This window comes from Symphalangus syndactylus, chromosome 5 (genome assembly GCF_028878055.3).
Source record: "Symphalangus syndactylus isolate Jambi chromosome 5, NHGRI_mSymSyn1-v2.1_pri, whole genome shotgun sequence".
NCBI classification, from domain to species: Eukaryota; Metazoa; Chordata; class Mammalia; order Primates; family Hylobatidae; genus Symphalangus; species Symphalangus syndactylus.
In genome coordinates, this window is record NC_072427.2 from 86625856 (window position 1) to 86639613 (window position 13758).

Consider the following 13758-nt stretch of genomic DNA (forward strand, 5'->3'; position numbering starts at 1 on the left):
AAAGATGAAAAAAGTTTTAAAAATATTAAAGTCCTTGAAACAAATAAAAATAGAAACACAATGTGCCAAAACCTCCAGGACACAGTAGAAGCATTAAGAGGTAAGTTAATCAATGCATACATCAAAAAACTGGAAACCTGGCTGAGGGTGGTGGCTCACGCCTGTAATCCCAGCATTTTGGGAGGCCGAGGAGAGTGGATCACTTGAGGTCAGGAGGGAGCACTTGCTGGGTTTTGAGGATGGCACACGCGGGTGGCACGCCCAGCTCACTGTCTCCACACCTTAACTTGGGCTGGAGGCTGCTCCTTGCTGCCCAGGGGTCTCTACCCACGTGAATCCTGTGGGCTACATGACAATCCACTTTAATCCAGGCACTCACATTGCTTCCATCCATCAAAGTCAAGATCAAGTTCTGAGCTCAGCCACAAAGCCCTGTGAACGAACGGCAGTTCCCCAAGCACCAAGCTGTCCCACACCAGGATCTGGAGCCACTGGGATGTGGCTGTCTGTGCTCCCGCCCTGGGTATTTCCACTTGCCTCTGAACTAGCTGGACGGCGTGGGCAGGGTCAGTGTCCTTAGTGTGGTCTGTGGCTTCCTCCTCCTGTAGCATGTGGGCTGCTGCTGGGAGTTTCAAAGATCCCTCACAATTTTGTACCTAGTCCTGGGACTCGGCAGTCAGAGAGCACCGTGTGGCTTTGTCTCTGTTACTTTTTATTATTATTGTTATTCTTATTTTAAGACGGGGTCTCACTCCATTGTGTGGGCTGGGGTGCAGTGGCACATTTGTGGCTCACTGCAGCCTTGAACTCCTGGGCTCAAGCAATCTTCCCACTTCATCCTCCCAAGTAGCTGGGACTACAGGTGTGCACAACCATGCCAGGCTAATTTTTTTTTTTTTTTTTGAGACAGAGTTTTGCCCTTGTTGCCCAGGCTAGAGTGCAGTGGCGTGATCTTGGCTCACCACAACCTCTGCCTCCCGGGTTCAAGCAATTCTCCTGCCTCAGCCTCCCGATTAGCTGGGATTACAGTCATCTGCCACCACACCTGGCCAATTTTGTATTTTTAGTAGAGACAGGGTTTATCCATGTTGGTCAGGCTGGTCTCAAACTCCCGACCTCAGGTGATCCACCTGCCTCAGCCTCCCAAAGTGCTGGGATTACAGGCGTGAGGCACCGTGCCCGGCCAATTTTTTGATTTTTGTAGAGACAGGGTTTCATCATGTTGTCCAGGTTGGTCTTGAACTCCTGGCCTCAGGAGATCCTTCTGCCTCAGCCTCCTAAAGTGCTGGGATTATAGGTGTCAGCCACCATGCCCAGGCCCTCCGCGCCTTCCTTAGTGGCTGCTGCAGAAAGAGAGGGACAAGCTCTCATCCAAGGTCTCCTCGTGAACCGCTGCCCGGGCCCCCACTGTCCAGGCCCCCACTGCAGGCTTCTGGCCCAGGTACCCTGGAGACCCCTAGGGCAGGGCTGTGGCTTTTCCCCACACCCCAGGTTGTGCTTATAGCCCAGTGAGTTGTTGGATGGGAGCCTGGCTCCTGTCCCTCAGCCTTCTGGGGAGCTTTTGGTTTGGGTTTTCATTTTCTGATGAGGAGGCTGAGAAATGACTTCTGAAGTCGGGACTTTCCCTCAGGTCTGACTCTGCAGCCTGTGGGTCCCACCTGCACCGGCGGGAGAGAAGGAAGAGCCACCTCGGGGGCGGGTGTGGACAGGCCTACCCTGAAGAGGGAAAAGGCCTCGGACCAGAAGATGGAGTGGGATCACTTCCTTCCCCCACTGAGGGCGAAGCCTCTGGCGGGCATCCCTTCCTGCTCCCTCCGTGTGCTGGTGGACAGGGGAGGCACCACGATGAGGCTCTGTGGCCTGATAGGTGCTGGGCACACAGGACCAGAAACCACTGGTTTCATCTCCCCACGCCCCCCTTCCCACAGCCCTGGGGAGCCCAGCTGTCTTGGAGGGGATGGGAGGCCCGACTCTGCCAGCTGTGGCCGTTCTCTGAAGAAGGCGCGGCCTTTGAACTCAGACCAGTCTCCAGCACAGGCTGGAGAGGGGAGGGGGCGTGCAGGAGGAATGACCCAGGCGGCTCAAAGCGGGTTCCCTCTTTCCTCTCAGGAATCTCCTGGGGGGACCTGCAGGATGACCTATTTCTACATGATTATACCCTGAGGACAGAGTCCCCTCATGCCAGGGACAAGGGAAGGGTTATTTCAGGGCAAGTTGCCCTAAATTCTAAGCAGAAACAGAGTTTAGGATAATACAAGTGAGTTTCTGTCGCTGAGGACAGGGACTGTGAAGGGCGAAGGGCCACCCCCCACCCCACCCTGGGCTGTGCTCACCCGGGTGCAGCTCCGCCATCAGCAGACCTTAGAGGCACCAGGAATCCACACTGGGGTCCAGGAAGGCACGCTTCTCCTCGGTGCGTGGGTCACCACCAAGACTCCCGTGGAAACCGGCCTGGGAACACCTCAGACCTTGTTCTCCGACCGGTCACTGCCCAGGCCTCTGCAGCCATCTGCTGACCTAGCGTCATTGTGGCCACTTCTGCTCCAGGAAGCGTTCCTTCCTTGCTCCGAGGACACGAGATGTTCATGGCTGTCCTGGAGAAAGCGGCCAGCAGGGGCAAGGCAGGTACAGACCCCACACTCAGAGGCAGGGCGTGGCAGGGTCCCTGGTGACACAGCAGGGACAGTGAAGTCCAAAGGGGGCGGCATGCCCCAGAGAGATGGGCACCAGCATTGTCATACCCGCCCCCCAACCCCCAGAGACCCCACGCCACCCCACCAAATCTTTCACTGGCAAAGGAGGGGCTGCAGCCTGTCTCCATCCTTATTTTCTGGTTGGGAGCAGCAGAAAAGGGTTTGGGCAGGAGACATGGCGTAGACCGTTCACAGCTGCCCTGCTGTCTTCGGCCATCCAAAGCTGCATCCGGCGACTGCACAAGCTCTGCCATGAAGCCACTGGAGGTGGCAGCCACCTTCCTGTTTGTTCTGAGGAGAGGGTACATCCGATGGCTTTGGACCAGCCTGAGGGGTGTCAGGTTTCTTTTTTTCTGAGACGGAGTCTCACTCTTTCACCCAGGCCGGAGTGCAGTGGCGCCATCTCGGCTCACTGCAAGCTCCGCCTCCTGCGTTCACGCCATTCTCCTGCCTCAGCCTCCCGAGTAGCTGTGACTACAGGCGCCCGCCACCGCGCCCAGCTAATTTTTTGTATTTTTAGTAGAGACAGGATTTCACTGTGTTAGCCAGGATGGTCTCGATCTCCTGACCTCGTGATCCGCCCACCTCGGCCTCCCAAAGTGCTGGGATTACAGGCGTGAGCCACCACACCCGGCCAAGGAGGGTCAGTTTTCGTATAAAGTCCTGGGCAGGTGGAACTGACTATGTAATTACAGTTGTATGAGTTGGAATTTTGGGGGCGGAAGTGATGCATTTAAAAGCTGCTTGAGCCAGGCACGGTGACCACGCCTGTAATCCCAGCACTTTGGGAGGCCGAGGCGGGTGGATCACCTGAGGGGTCAGGAGTTCGAGACCAGCCTGGCCAAGATGGTCTCTACTAAAAATAAAAAAACTACCCAGGCATGGTGGTGCGTGCCTGTAATCCTAGCTACTTGGGAGCCTGAGGCAGAAGAATCGCTTGAACCCAAGAGGCGGAGGTTGCAGTGAGCCGAGATCACGCCACTGCACTCCAGCCTGGGAGACAGAGCGAGACTCTGTCTCCAAAAAACAAACAAACAACTGCTTGAGGGGAAAGTATGCTCTAGAATCCCTTTTGGTCCCGACGGGCGACAGAATCGCAGAGAGGCTGAAGGGAAGCCATGGGGACAGGTGTACAGCCCCTTCCCAGACACACTGCAGGCAAGGCCCACCTAGCTCTGCAGGCGCCCAGGACAGACATGCCGTGGGTCCTTCTAGGTTCTCTGACCTCTGGCATAGGTCAGGGCTTCAAGTCCCTCCATGACAAGAGGCACATGGGAGCCAAACCCCACGCTCACGATGTCTGTCCCCTGGATGTCCTTAGATCTTGCAGGGGTTTTGCAAACAGGCTGGACATGCCTGTCTAGAGCCGACTCTCCCCTGCCCCATCTCCAATCCCGATTTCAGATCATTTAGCATTTACTTGTCTCCAAGGCCCCCCCTTGCCACTGCACACACTCCCTGGCTCCAAGTGCCCGGGGAGCTCCACCAGCCCGTGCTCTGCACTGCACAAGCCGAGCCTGGCCAAGGCCTGTGGGTGTCCCAGGCATCCCGGGTGCGGAATCTACTGCCTGCTGCGTGGGCAGAGGAGCACAAGCTGGCACAGCCCTGGGGCTTGCTCCCCTGGCACAGAGCAGGTCATCTGCTTACGCGCCCTGCCCTACATGACAATCCTTCTGGAAGACAGCTCGAGGTCTTTGTGGGCCCCAAACATGAAAACCAGCTCCTAGGGAGTCGGGCTGGGTCCCTCCCACCACATGCGTACTCCCCAGGAGAGCTCTGCAGCTGCCATGTTCCCCGTCTCCCGCCTCTCCGGCCGGGTCTGAACACCTTGGGCTTGCTCGCCTTTGCTCATCTGGCTTTTCCGGCAACATGGTCCCATCCCACTTCCCGGAGACACGTGCGCTCCTGTGTGTCTAATGACCTCCCACTGGTCTGAGGAGCTGCAGCCAGAGCCCTGGCTTTGGGTGTGTTGCTCTGGTGGACGCAGTCCTGCTGAGGCCGGTCAGGAGCCGATCCTCCTCGCGTGCCCTTACTGGGGGGATGATGTCGGTCACCATGCCGTGCGCTGTCAGTGTTGCACAAGAGCAGCACTGTCACAGCAGTGTGGAGGGACACGGCGGGGCACGCACCTCAGAGATGCTAAGGGATGAACTGCACTGCACCCGCAAAGGAGGCCCAGTCTAGCAAAAAGGGGTGTTTTTGTTTTTTTGAGATAGAATTTCACTGTGTTGCCCAAGCTGGAGTGCAGTGGCACAATCATGGCTCACTGCAGCCTCAACCTCCCGGGCTCAAGGGATCCTCCCACCTCAGCCTCTCAAGTAGATGGGACTACAGGTGCACGCCACCACACCTGGTGGATTTTTTGTTTTTGAGACAGGATCTTGCTCTGTCACCCAGGCTGAAGTGCAGCGGCACAATCTTGGCTCACTGCAAACTCCGCCCCCCGGGTTCAAGTAATCCTCCCACCTCGGTCTCCCAAGAAGCTGGGACCATAGGCGTGCACCATTATGCCCAGCTATTTTATATATATATATATATAATTTTTATTTGTTTATTTTTGAGATGGTCTATCGTTCTGGCGAATTTTTGTATTTTCAGTAGAGATGGGGTTTCACCATGTTGGCCAGGCTGGTCTCAAACTCCTGACTTCAGGTGATTTGTCCACCTCTGCTCCCAAAATGCTGGGATTACAGGCATGAGCCACCATGCCCAGCCATATATATATATTTTTAGTAGAGATGGGGTCTCACCATGTTGCCCGAGCTGGTCTTGAACTCCTGAGCTCAAGTGATCCTCCCACCTCGGCCTCCCAAAGTGCTGGGACTACAGGCGTGAGCTACAGTTTCCGGCCAATTAAAAAAAAAATTTTTTTTTTTTTTTTTTTTTTTTTTTTTTTTTTAGAAATGGGGTCTTGCTACATTGCCTAGGCTGGTCTTGAACTCCTAGGCTCAAGTGATCCTCTGCCTTGGCCTCCCAAAGTGTGAGGCTTTCAGGTGTGAACCACTGCACCCAGACGAAAAGGGTTTAAGAAGTGGCAGGAGGCTGGGCGCAGTGGCTCACGCCTGTAATCCCAACACTTTGGGAGGCCAAGGCGGGTGGATCACGAGGTCGGGAGATTGAAACCATCCTGGCTAACATGGTGAAACCCCGACTCTACTAAAAATACAAAAAATTAGCTGGGCGTGGTGGCGGACGCCTGTAGTCCCAGCTACTCGGGAGGCTGAGGCAGGAGAATGGCTTGAACCCGGGAGGTGGAGCTTGCAGTGAGCCAAGATTGGGCCACTGTACTCCAGCCTGGGGGACAGAGCAAGACTCCATCTCAAAAAAAAAGAAAAGAAAGAAGTGACAGGAAAAGAGGAATGATGGGGAGGAGGAGCCACTAGGAGCTTATGAAAGGTTCCAAGGGGAGAGGAAGCAAAGGCCACTACCACACCCCCTCCCCTCCAGGCTGGCACAGGCAGGGCCCAGGACAGATGCAGGTCTTGGATGCCCCTGGGTCTGCCGGGACAGTAGCCACTTGCTCAGCACCTGTCACGGCCTCAGCTCAGGATGTACGCTGATCGTCTTGATGACCATCCCCGCCTTACAGGCTATAACACAGAAGGGCATGGAGGCTAAGAACCTTCTTGGCCTGGGCCACACAGGTCCAAAGGAGTGAGTTTTGGGTTTTCATCTAGAGGCCTCCAGACCCCCAAATCCAAGCCTCCCCCTATAGCACACTGTCCCACAGAAACACACTTCTGCTCCCCATCTGTGATCGATGGAATGGGCCAATTCAGACAGTAGAGGCATGCTGGGATCTGGCTGGGTTCAAGCAGAGGCTGCGCCAGCAGCTGTGAAGTGAGGTCGCACATGTGACAGTCGTTTGGACAGCATGACCTTGCTGGCATTTCCCATCCCTGCATCCTAAGACTTCGGAGCGGCTCCACCTGGCAAGTGCTGTGAGGCTGGGACCAACTGCAGGGCAGCAGCTGAAGCCATGTGGAGCCCTCCTTGGCCTTGTCCTCTGGTGCCTGCCCCTGTGACGGCCTGTCCATCACCTGTCCGTGTACACCTGCTGGTGTCCGTGCACGTGTGTGTCTATGTGTGCATGTGTATGTGCATGTGCACCCTCACAGGCCCCCTGGCCACACGTGGGACGATCAAGGCTCATGTCCAGGGTACCTGCGGTTGCACTTGTTCCTGCCCAGCCCAGGCGCAGGCCGCCTGCAGTGGAAGAGCTCACATCCAACAGCAAAGCAAAGCTCAGGCCACATTGCTGGCTTGCTAAGACGGGACTGTTTGATTTCTTCATCAAGTTTCTTAGCCCTGGGGGGGCACTTTCTTCAAGAAGGGCTTTTATCTCCATGAACCCTGCTGCTGTGTGAGCCACCTGGACAGTTCCGGGTTCTCAGGCATTATGCTCAGAAGAGACGTGAAGGCCAGGTGCAGTGGCTCACGCCTGTATTCCAAGCACCTGGGGAGGCCGAGGCAGGTGGATCACCTGAGGTCGGGAGTTCGAGACCAGCCTGACCAACATGGAGAAAACCCGTCTCTACTAAAACTACATAATTAGCCGGGCATGGTGGCAGGTGCCTGTAATCCCAGCTACTCCAGAGGCTGAGGCAGGAGAATCGCTTGAACCCAGGAAGCAGAGGTTGCAGTGATCCAAGATCGCACCATTGCACTCCACAACCTGGGTGACAGAGCGAAACTCTGTCTCAAAAACAAACAAGAAGAGACATGAAGAGGATGGTTTCCCAAGCCCACTTCCTGACGCTGCCCCTTACTCTTCAGGTGTGCCCGTGTGTGTGCGTGTGTGCATGCGTATGGCTATGAAGGTCCCCATACACACGCTGTGTGCATGCATGCACATGTGTACACACTCACATGTCCCAGAACGTCAGGTGGCAGGGACTGACTCCTACGTACTGAACTTCTGGGTGAAGCGGAGGTGGGATCTGGGCCAATAAAGGCAGGCAATGGGCCTCATGGTTAACCTTGGCCCCTCTGCTGAGTGAGCGGGATGCCTGTGATGCTTGGGGTGATGAAGTCCGAAGGGGTCTGCATGGCTGCCCCCCAGTGCCCGTGAGCACTTGTGTTCAAACAGGCGAAGTGGGGTTCAGGCAAGTCAGTCCCTCTTGTTAGAGGGCAAGGCCTGACCCACCCATGACATCCCCATACCAAGTGGCACCAGGCACTTCACTTTCATCTCCCGAGAAAACAACAGAACATCATGCAAAATTCTGGGTGCTCTGAATTCAGGATATATTTTAAAAAATAAATGGCATCTGGACAGGGGACTTTGAGCCAGGCCTTCCCAGCTTCTCAGGAGCTGGGCTAAGCACCAGCATGGACCTGTCACCCTCACCGATGCCACTGGGGAAGGAGGCAGCCCTGGAGCACACAGCATGTCACCAAGGTTGCCAGGGCCATTCCCAGGAGCATGTGGACACCCAGACTCTTCAGCTTAGCTTATTGTTAGAAGACATGAAACGAGAACCCGGAATTTCTTTTGGTTCTAACAAGAGTTTTTGTTTTGCTTTTTAATAAAGAAGAGAAAGGGGTTCCTTGGTTTTCTCCACAGATGAATGTTTCTACAAAAAAAGAGTTGTTTTGGATGTATACATGCCACTTAGGAAAAGCTTTTGTCCTTGATGGCTTTTAAAACCCTTTTTTGGACATCATCGGGTCATTTGGCATGTTTTTGTGGACTGGCTGATTTTCCCGTGTTTTTTCAGGTGACCTCTCTCCTTTTCAATTTCCCCTTCCAGAAAGCAACTCGTAGGGAATAGAGGGCCTTGAAAAGTGCTGTCGGCAGGATGGCCTCTGAGGAAACAGAGCCCGTGGGAGTGGGCTTTGCAGGTGGGTGGCCCCAGGGGACAGGAGTGCCTGGTGGCCCTGGTTTCCCCCTTGGAGACATCTATGCAGACTGGAAATGAAGAAACAGAAGGAGGCACAGAGTCACTTTCTCTTATATTGTGGATCTTTTATCCCTGTCTTTCACAGCAGCAATTTTAATAAACAGATGCCTGCAGCATTTCACCACTACACAAGAGCTACTCGCGCTTGGGCAGGTGCACGCCTGCCTGTGTACACAGCTCCTCGCGCAGCACGGCAAACGCAGCCAGGCCTCCGGGACACAGGCCTCTGAAGTGTAAGTTAGCAGCCCTCACCCCGACAAGTTTCTAAAGACCAAAAATACCTCTATCCTCCACTACATAAAGCTTGTGAATAGCAAAACTTGTAAAAATGAAGTGTACAAAAGGAAACATCCATATAATACATTTGCACCCTGTATACAATGGGTCCCTTTGAAACTGGCCAACAGTCAGCGATGGCGGATTTTCAATCATAGAAAAAGAAGCCAGTGGCTGTCATGTGCACTCAGGTCAATGGTTTGTGTGGGTTCTCCAGAGAGAGAGATTTTCATTTAGTTACAGTACTTGCTGGCGATCTTGGTGATTAAGAGGCCAGTTGAATTTCCTGGCATTTAGGCAAGTAACATTTGATTGTCACAACGTACAATTCTGAGACAATAAATACAAGTAGATCAGATGCATTTCTTCATTGTATCAAGTAACTCCAGTTTAATTTAATACAATTTAGTGCATTTCAGTATCTCATTCACAGTTCGACTTCTGTCCAAATACTTGTGCAACAAAAAGTTAAGAAATGGAGAAGAACTCCAGGTGACATTGTCATTACACAGCTTCAAATTCTAAGACAACTCAATGATCTTTGAAAAGCGTACGCTGCTGCCTGGGCCAACGACACCAATGTCCCTGGTAACCTCCTGGGCTCCCTAAAAGTGTTCCTGTCATTCTATTTCCCGAGCAGTTTGTAAGAATGCCACCATTATCCCTGAATTAACAAGCAGCGAGTGTTCATGATAAAACTTAATTCATGTGTCCACCCTACTCGAGCAGATCAGTGTGACATCTTTTACGCCAAAATTATTTTTGCATCCTGGCCCCGATAGGCAGGAATACGGAGCCGGATGTCTGCATCCCCCAGGTCGGCCCCACGGCAGGGGTATGGGGCAGAGCCAGGGCGGAGTCAGGGGTGTGGCCGGCCCCATCCCCCGAGGCCCGAGGGGGCTTGCCTTTGGTTTGGGGACTAGCTCAGTAGAGAAAGGGGCAGGCACACGGCCGGGGACGTGCTGTTTCCAGAAAGAAGGCAGGCAGGCGTTTCGGGCTGGCCGTTTGAACCCTGAGCCTAGGTGCAGTGCAAGGGCTAGAAGCACATCACGCCGTGGGGCACTAGTATTGCACGCCAGGGGCTGCATGCAGCGAGCCACAGGCCAGAGGCCTGCAGCGGGAGTCTACGCATGGGGTTGAACAAGTCAGGTGAAAATCTGCAGGGCTGGAGAGATTATACTTGGCTTGTTGTATAAGTGTCTCAGGTAGAGACAAAGCATGCAGAAGGTTACTTATTCTTCACCCCAAATCTGACCCCAACCGGTAGTCACAACAGGCACGGACAGCCTGGCAACAGCTACTGAACTGCACGTGAATGAAACACACAGCTGGGTCCAACCACGGCTTTTCCTTCCTCAGATCAATGTCAATGCTCAGCAACACCTCAACCAGAAGCCTGAGGAAAGATTCTCATGCCACGGTGCACGAAAGGGGAGTCAGGGGACAGACAGACAAGGCAGAGAGACTCAAAATTGATCGACAGAACGTGCTTTTTTTTTTTTTTAACAAGAAAGTGCTGCTTACATGGTTGTTTTATTTCGTGATTTGTTCAGTGCTCATCTCTTCCACCAGACTCTGTGCTTCCTGAGGACAGGGACCTTAAAGCACCTCACATAGGGTGTGCGTCTGGTACACTGTCGCCGAGTACCAGGCAACCAGTGTCTCACACAGGGGAAGATGATGAAGACAGCAATGGCATCCTTGGGAAGATGGGCAGGAGACCCCATGACACCTGGCACCTGGGCCTAAGCTGGGAGGCCAGTGGCGTCCCCAGGAGACCACGGCCCAGGCTGGGAGCTTGGCCTGCCAGACGCCTGTGGGTGGGCCTGGGTCCTCTCGGCTGGGAGCCTCCAGTGGGGTGCCTGGCTCTGGGTGGGCAACAGGAGCTACAGGCCAGCAACGCCCTTCCTGTCCTCAGCCTGGCTCAAGGACCGGGTGCAGAGGGCATCAGCATGCCAGGCCTAGAATGTGCCTCACCCCGACAGCGGCCAGCACGGACTGTGGGCTACAGAGTTGCTTCAGCTTGAGCACTCAGCCTGAATTTGGACATAACATCAACTGAATTAAGCTCAGAAGTAGGGTGTAAAGGAAAAAGAAAAAAGACTGTTCTGGGATTATGAATTTAATTTAAAAATGTAAAGGAGCTCTCCTCCCCTTTTCCTTCTGGATGAAAAGCAAAATCCACCCTCCTCCAAAAAAAAAAAAAAAAAAAAAATCCAAACATTCATGGTGTAGTTTTTATTGCTCTTAAAGGCTTGGTGTTGAGAAGTGCAAGCTAAGCTGTGAGATGGGAAGGAAACCAGATGAGGTGTGACCCCTGTGCCCGGGCCTCCGTCTCCACTCTAACCTAGGGCTGCCCAGCTCCGCCATGACTCAGTGCAGAAATTTATACATTACATGTTAATTTCAAAGGGAGGGAACTTCTGTGGGAAACAATAACTATTAATTAAATCATAAAAGATCTAAATTTGCATTTTCCAGGTCACATATGTGCATGGTCGCACCCTTCAGCTTTTTTCCTTAAAGATTTTGCAGGTGTTAGGGAGTCAGTGAAGGGCGTGGATCTAAACACACACGGAGACGGATGAGCAGCGTGCGGCATGAGGAAGGTGCCGGAGAATCTCTGGGGTGCTCAGCCAGGGGAGCACGTGCCCTGCTCACAGCACAGCTGCCCGAGTGGGCAGGTGGAGGGATGAGATTTCAGATGGAGGGAAGCACATTTCCAGAACAACAGTGTCTGCAAGTGTGTCTCGCCTGGTTTCGTTGGTCTCATCTGGTTTCGCTGGTCTGCCCCTTCACCCCTGTGAGGAGCCGTGCTCTGAGCAGGTGTGCACAGGTGGCGTCCCGCACACGCCCCGAGAGCACGGCCCTCACAGACCCGGGGCCCGGCAGTGCCTCCTTCACGCAGAACGCTGCCGTCCCCTCCAATCTCCCCAGGACACTTAGGCCTGATGCCTAATTACGTTCTTGGTTTACTTTTCTTCATGCCTCTTTTCTCCATTTGTTTTCCCCTAGAAAACTCAACCTACCTCTATTCAGAACGCTGGTTGCAATATATTAGAGATAACACCCATTTTTGTTTTTTTCCCTTGCTAAAAAGATGAGGGGGGTGTGACTTAGAACAAGCAAGTTGAAAGCCAAAGGCAGGTGGGCTGATGGTACCGCAACCAAGTTGAGCTTTCTACCACTGCCATTGCCCCAGGGGCTCCACCTGGCCACGCCGGGGGAGTGGACATGCTGTAGGGAGAAGCATCCCTCGCTCGGCGTGGGCCAGGGGCTCGCTGCGAGGCCGAAGGAGCCAGCATGACCGGCCGAGCGCTGCCCTCTGCTCTTCCTGGACTCTCAGGGACGTCCAGGAGACAGGGAGCTGGGCGCTCAGGGACGTCCAGGAGACAGGGAGCTGGGCGCTCAGGGACGTCCAGGAGACAGGGAGCTGGGCGCTCAGGGACGTCCAGGAGACAGGGAGCTGGGCGCTCAGGGGTGGCCGGGCCACAGTGACACTGGCCAGGATGGGGGCAGGCCCTCCCCAAGGACACAGTGCGAGGCTGGGAGGTGCCCCACCTCTAGTTTCCAGCAGGAAGTTGAAAACCACCAAGAGATCAACCAGTAAAAATAAAATCTCTAGAAGCCAATGAGCCCAGTGTTAACAGTCTCCAACCACCTTTAAAACACGGGGTTGACAGTGCCCTCGCTTCTTCTGAAGCATCCTAGAGTCCCACAGGCTGCCCTGTCCTCCCTCCTTGGCTCCTAATCTGTGGGATGGGGGGCCACGCGGTAGCCCCGAGGGTCCTCCCTCCCCAGCACCCAGTGTGGAGGGACCAGGGTCTGACAGCCATGAGAGGGACAAAGGAGCTTTAGGTGCATGGAGAATTCTGCATTTCACTGAGTTCTCAGGGGTCCATCCACTTTAAAAACAGATGTACGTATTTACACACAGGGTCAAATAAGAGCTAGGGCAGACAGGGCTCTAGAAAGTAAGGTGGGGCGTTCGCCCTCAGCCAGCCCCAGGACAGGGCAGAGTGAGGGCTCCGACTTCGAGGAATCGACCTGATGTTCGTGCCGGTGTGCTTATCACTACGGGCGCTCTCCACGGGGCCCCCACGGGGAGCCAAGGTGCTGAGCCAAGCGATGCTCCCGGGGGATGGGACCTGGCCGTCCACTCCCAGGAGGACAGCAGAAATTCATTACGAGACAGTTTCAGGGGGGTGCAGAAGAGGTGAAGGGCCAGGTTAAGTTCCCAAAATAACTGATTAAAAAACAAAAAATTTGATCTAAGTTTAAGGAGAGAAAGCAGCCAAAGGCTCCCTCTTGGAAGCGGAGTTCTGCAGAGACGGCGTCTGCGGGAGGCCTCTCCGGCCGGACCCACCTCCCACGGGCGTGCGTGGAGATGCTGGGACCCTGCGCTGTGGCAGGCTGAAGACTTCACCTGGCAGGCCTTCTGAATTCTTTACTCTTGGCTCAAGTTTTGTTAATATTAGTCACCAGTTAATAAGAAAAATAGTTTCTAATTGTCTTTTCCTCCACTCTGTGTGTTACTCTGGTTTTAATTGAGTTAACTGCATACCACCGTCAGGCCACATGTGTTCAGTCACAGCCATTAGTTATTCCTTTTTCTTAAACTCTTGGTTTCCGTAGCTGGAGCCTTTTTCTATCTCAGTTACTCCTATCAGTCTGCGAACTCCAAAGGAAGCTTTCAAGACAGGAGAGAGAGAGAAGAGGTGAGACGGATGACTTTGCCTTTTTGCTGTAAAACGTGTTACTGGGGCTTCCTTCCTCTGCCCCAGACCCTCTCCCTCTGCCCCACACACCCAGTGGCCTCTGCTGTCAATAAGTAGGTGTGGCCTGCGGGGAGACAGCCCTCAGGCCATGGCCTGCTCAGGCAGGGG

At 54.0% G+C, this 13758-nt stretch overlaps 1 protein-coding gene across 7 annotated transcripts in view; it reads right to left on the bottom strand.

The window, feature by feature from the left end:
- Positions 1 to 8635: 8635 nt before the first annotated feature.
- Positions 8636 to 13758, bottom strand: part of AGPAT3 (1-acylglycerol-3-phosphate O-acyltransferase 3) — a 121726-nt gene continuing 116603 nt past the window's right edge. For all 7 annotated transcript variants that reach the window (XM_063640536.1, XM_063640533.1, XM_063640532.1 and 4 more), the window contains one exon: positions 8636 to 13562. In XM_063640536.1, the coding sequence (XP_063496606.1) occupies positions 13474 to 13562 (89 nt within the window). In that variant the 3' untranslated portion in view covers positions 8636 to 13473. The remainder of the gene's footprint in view (positions 13563 to 13758) is intronic.